This window comes from Perca fluviatilis, chromosome 23 (genome assembly GCF_010015445.1).
Source record: "Perca fluviatilis chromosome 23, GENO_Pfluv_1.0, whole genome shotgun sequence".
In the NCBI taxonomy this organism is placed as follows: domain Eukaryota; kingdom Metazoa; phylum Chordata; class Actinopteri; order Perciformes; family Percidae; genus Perca; species Perca fluviatilis.
In genome coordinates, this window is record NC_053134.1 from 1859120 (window position 1) to 1865078 (window position 5959).

General features: G+C 40.9%; 1 protein-coding gene across 1 annotated transcript in view; it reads right to left on the reverse strand.

Annotated features, from left to right (window-relative positions):
- LOC120553717 (heat shock factor protein 1-like) overlaps window positions 1–4706 on the reverse strand; it is a 34153-nt gene extending 29447 nt beyond the window's left edge. Inside the window, exons 1-3 of the mRNA XM_039792409.1 lie at window positions 4637–4706; window positions 3431–3443; window positions 3177–3270 (exon numbers count right to left, since the gene is read on the reverse strand). Coding sequence (XP_039648343.1) covers window positions 3177–3270; window positions 3431–3443; window positions 4637–4706 — 177 coding nt within the window. The remainder of the gene's footprint in view (window positions 1–3176; window positions 3271–3430; window positions 3444–4636) is intronic.
- Window positions 4707–5959: the final 1253 nt, after the last annotated feature.

Genomic DNA, 5959 nt, shown 5'->3' on the forward strand with positions numbered 1-5959 from the left:
TTTAGTTACTAGTTACTTTAGTTACTAGTTACTTTAAACATTGATATTTCTTTCCTCTACATACCACCCACTGTCTTTTACATACCACTACTACATACTCACTCTCTACCTGTCTCTACATACTCACTCTCTACTGTTGTCTCTCTACATACTCACTCTACTCTCATCTGTCTCCTCCACATACTCACTCTCTACTGTTGTCTCAAAACTCTACATACTACTCTCTACCGCTGTCTCTCTACATACTCACTCTACTGCTGTCTCTCTACATACCTCACTCCCCACTACTGTCTCTCTACATACCTACTCATACTCACTCCCAACCTTGTCTCCCACATACTACTCCCTACTGTTGTCTCTCTACATACTCACTCTCACTGCTGTCCTCTCTACATACTACTCTCTACTGTTGTCCTCTACATACTACCTCTACTGCTGTCTCTCTACATACCACTCTCTACTGTTGTCTCTCTACATACTACTCTACCGTTTCTCTCTACATACTACTCTCTACTGTTCTCTCTACATACTACTCCTACCTGCTTGTCTCTACATACTACTTCCCACTGCTGTCTCTCTACATACTCACTCTACTGTTGTCTCTCTACATACTACTCTCTACTGCTGTCTCTCATACCTACTCCCTCTACCGTTGTCTCTCTACATACTACTCTCACCGTTGTCTCTCTACATACTACTCTCTACTGCTGTCTCTCTACATACTCACTCCCTACCGTTGTCTCTCTACATACTACTCTCACTGCTGTCTCTCTACATACTCACTCTCAACCGTTGTCTCTCTACATACTCACTCTCACTGTTGTCTCCCTACATACTACTCTCTACTGTTGTCTCTCTACATACTACTCTCTACTGTTGTCTCTCTACATACTACTCTCTACTGTTGTCTCTCTACATACTACTCTCTACTGTTGTCTCTCTACATACTACTCTCTACGTTGTCTCTCTACATACTACTCTCTACTGTTGTCTCTCTACATACTACTCTCTACTGCTGTCTCTCTACATACTCACTCTCACCGTTGTCTCTCTACATACTCACTCTCTACCGTTGTCTCTCTACATACTACTCTCTACTGCTGCTCTCTACATACTACTCTCTACTGTTGTCTCTCTACTTACTACTCTCTACTGCTGCTCTCTACATACTACTCTACTGTTGTCTCTCTACTTACTACTCTCTACTGCTGTCTCTCTACATACTACTCTCTACTGTTGTCTCTCTACATACTACTCTCTACTGCTGTCTCTCTACATACTACTCTCTACTGCTGTCTCTCTACATACTACTCTCTACTGTTGTCTCTCTACTTACTACTCTCTACTGCTGTCTCTCTACATACTACGTCATCTTACAGCGCCATGGTTGAGCTGCTGCTATGCCCATTGCATTCCATACAGACGCTAAAGGTGGATTTTTGCACTGACCAATTGTCCGTATTTTACGAGTTGGGAGTGAGAACGGGTTGGACTCCCTGATGATTCACATCAGAGGCCTCCTGTCTCCTCACTTCCACCACAACCTTTTACAGTATCTCCCTAAAAACATTGAGCGGCTTCTGAGAAGTGAACATGACACATGCATACTGCAGACAGTGTTTCTTTACCACCCCCACAGGTCAGGATATGACCCTCCTCACAGTGACTCAACTACTGCTGACTACTACTGAGGCAAAGAGACACAAACTGGGTTGGAAACACAGCGAGCCACCAGGAAGCCTCATTTGGGAAATTTACAGGAAGCCCTCCATATTTCTTCCTGTATAAATGTATATTTAAGTTCCTGAAACGTTGAGAAGAAAAAGTCAAAAAGGCGACAAAAAAGCGGCAAGATGAAAAGTGAAATGTACTGTATTGATAGTATATTTTTGCACGTAGGCGGGTGCATTTATGTATGTGCTTGCATGTGTACAGTTACACGTAGAAGAGGGTTACCAGAAAGCCAAGAAAGCTTTTTGCACTACCTATTTTATTCCATGTTGTTATATATATTTGTACGTATATGTTGGCACTGGAAAAGGAGTAGCTTTTAATCTCATTGTACACGTGTATGGTGACAATAAAAGGCATTCTATTCTCTACAGAAACCTTTTAACTTGGATGTTATCAATCCTTTGACTTTCAAATACTTTCAGCAAGAAAAAATCTTTCAAAGAAGAACTTATCTTTTTGATGCCTGGGTCTTTATGTTTTAAACTTTTTGGAAATGCTCTTTATTTTCTCAGCGGACAACGCTGCGTAGGTGGTCACTTTCGTTGTCACTAATTTCTGTTGTAGCGTTTGCATTCGTGTTGTAGCTCTTTTCAGTCCCTCCAGAAAAACGCAATTATGCGATCGCATAATTCAACGCATAATCAGCCAAAATCAGCAATTTATACGGCCAAATACGACGCACTTTGGCCGTATAAATTGCTGGTTTCCACGCAAAATATGCAGGGCTTGCATGATTTCATAATCCCCGCATTTTCATTGCAAAAAAGTCACATATATCTTAGCAGAAAGTTAAGAAATTTTGCGTTTACTTCACACAAGAGCAGCCATTTCCCCCTGTTGCCATGGGAATGTTATGAAGTGACGTAATTACACGACGTGAACATCATCGAAAAGCAGGGTGTTGGGGGGAGGGGAGGAATCACTTTTTTTTCTCTTTTTCATCAAACCACAGTTTTTGCAAGTTCCCACAATTTCATCGTATAAAATTGCATAAATATCCCGCACATTCCATCACATTTTTTAAGAAAACGTGGCGCATAATCAAGGATTTTTGTCTGCAACAATCACAAAAAAACTCCAAATTTTTCTGGAAGGACTGTCTTTTGTTCGTCTTGTGGCGTCTGCATTGGTTTTGTAGCGTTAGCATTCATGTTGTAGCGTTTGCGTTGTAGTTGTGGCATTTCCATTTTTGTTGTAATTCTTGGCCACCACGAAAAACAAACTTTCTAACACAACCTAGTTTACTGAACATCATCAACATCAGGCTTGAATGTATCCAAGTGAAAGAACGAACTTTATACCTCAGAAGTCAGTCATGTAAACAGTTTTATCTTATTTCTAATGACGGTCCAGTGTAATCAAACAGATGTGTAGGTGTAGCCCACCTGTCAGCAGCTGGAGAGGACACCTCTCTGTAGGATCGGACTCTTGTGAAAACAAGCCGAGGCGGAGCTGGAGGGCAGCCAGGCAGGCAGCCAGGCGCTGGATGTGCTGATGGGGCATTTTGAGGCCTCTGGAGGGGCCGGGCTGCCGGGTCTGGAGCACATTAGAGAAGTTAAGCCCCTTAAAGCTGGCTGATCAGGGCCTGGAGTTCCCTTCCCAGGACAGTAAGTCAGTGTATCTCAGATCGGACGGATCAACCTAGAAACCTTCCCACAGCACCTCCACCCTTGTACATAAACATACACACTCCCACCGGCCGTGTACACCTGCAAGGACACACACAAGGAACTGAAATATCTCAACATTAAGAGAGCTGCAAAGATTATTGGATTAGTTGTCAATTATTAACTTTATCACCAGATATTTTGATAATCGATTACAAAGTTTGAGTCATTTCTTTATGTAAAAACAGTGAAACTTGTGTGATGTCAGCTTGTTAACCCTTGTGTTGTCTTCACATCAACTGTCAACTTTTGTTTTTTCTGGGTCAAAATAAAAAAAATGTCAACATTTTTTTTGTTGCTTTGCCAGATGTTTTTGTCGCTTTTCAACTTTTTGACACGTATTCCATTTTTATGGCCCTTTTTCCAATTGTTTTGTTGATTTTTTTGATACTTTTGTCACTTTCTTCAATGTTCTTTTCTCAATAATTTTTTCAAATGCTATAAAATTTAATAAAATACCCAAATTCAATGAAAGTATTGAATTGATCATCCCATTTTACTTGTGAAGAGTGCTGTTTTTTGACAATTTGGTTGAAAGAAACCCAAATTTGTCATATAGAAACGTTATGAAAATGGGTCAAATTTCACCGCGAGGACAACGAGGAGGGTTAAATGTGAATAGTTTCTAGTTTCTTCTCTCCTCTGTGACAGTAACAGCCCGGTCTCACGGCAGTTCGTGAAATGGCCACTTTATTGAATCTATTGATTTGTGTACTGGACACGTTAATGTTGTTATTTTTCGTGTGGTGAGAACGTATTTGAAAGTAATTTATTTCAATGGGAAGCACATTTCGTGATCACAGAACAGTTACTGTAGTGAGTAGTATTGATAGCAGCATGGTGGCCCAATGGTTAGCACTGTGGCCTCACAGCAAGAAGGTTCTAGGTTTGAATCCAGGTCGTTCCGGGGCCTTTCTGTGTGGAGTTTGTATGTTCTCCCCATGTTTGCGTGGGTTTCCTCCACCATCTAAAAACATGTAGTAGGTTCTTCAGTCAGTGCCCTTGATCAAGCTCAGATCTGGAGTTGGTCCCCGGGCGCTGTGATTGGCTGCCCACTGCTCCCTTGAGGGAGGGGTTAAATGCAGAGAATGAATTTTGCTACGTGTATGTGACAATAAGGTACCTTTACCTTTTAAGGCGAAAATCCGCGCAGGGAGGTTGGTCGGGGGTGGATGGGTCAAACAACACGGGACTTTCACCCAGGAGACCGTGCACCGCGTGTTGCATTTCCTAACCACTTGTTGTCGCCGCCGTGTGGCGTTTCATGTCCCTGTTGTTGCGTGCCACAGAGCAGCCCAGTGTCATGGCCGTTCGTGAAACGGTCACGTTCGAAAATCGTGACCTGTACACGAAATAAACGAGAAAATCGTGACCTGTACACAAATCAATAAATCAAAATAACGTGACCATTTCAAGAACTGGTATGAGAACGGGTTGACAGTGAACTGTGAATCTTTGAGTTGTGGACTAAACAAGACATTTGATGACGTCATCTTGGGCTTTTTGGGAAACACTGATCCACAATTTATGACCGAACAACTAATCCATTCATCCAGAAAATGATCCACACAATTAAGCCACGAAAAAAAACAATCATTATTTGCTGCCCTGGCGGTATCATCAAATGTTCATTACATTCAAATCAAACTAAGAGTCTGCTAACATGCTGATGTTGAGCAGGTATAATGTTTACCATGTTCACCATCTTTAGCTTAGCTTGTTAGCATGCTAACTTTAGCTAATTAGCAGTGAAGTGAGAGTCCAGCTGAAGCTGATGAATGCCTTTAGTTCTGCAGGTGTTTGGTCGTAAACCAACGTATTGCACACATTCAAGTGTTGACCTGATGAAAAGTCAGAGGATCCCCAAAGTTGTAACAGTGCATCCTCAGGGGAACATGAATTATATGAACCCAATTTCATCAGAATCCATCCAATAGTTGTTGACCTGTTTTGCTAAAAAAAAAAAAACTACAAATTTTAACCTTGTTGTGGCGCCAGAGGAAAAGTCAGATGATCACCAAAGTCCCAATAGTTTTATCATCTGGGGACAATGAATGTCTGAACCAAATTTTGTGTCAATCCATCCAGGAGTTGCGGAGATATTTCCGTCTGGACTTCAGTGGACTGACCGCCTAGCATTGCCATTTTCTTTCTTTTTTTACTGCTTTTCTGATGTTTTTAGCATTTTCAGATGTTGTCTATTTTGTAAAATGTATTACTATGAAACTAAATGTATTTTAATCTGTTTCCTTCTTTTATGCCCTTTTAAACATGTAAGATGTCCTTGTAAATAAAATGTATTATTATTATTATTATTATTATTATTATTATTATTATTATTATCCACAGAGCGATGCTGCTAACATGGCTAAAAACCAAAGAAACCACTCAGATTTATCAGATTAAACAATAATAAAATTATTTGTGAGGGTGTTCTACAGTTGGCTTGCTCCCAATCTCTGATCAGTCTGACAACGATATAGCTTCAGCCAGCGGATACCCAGAAAACAGATATGGATATAAGACTAAATGCCAAGACTTCCTCTTCGGTGCCCATG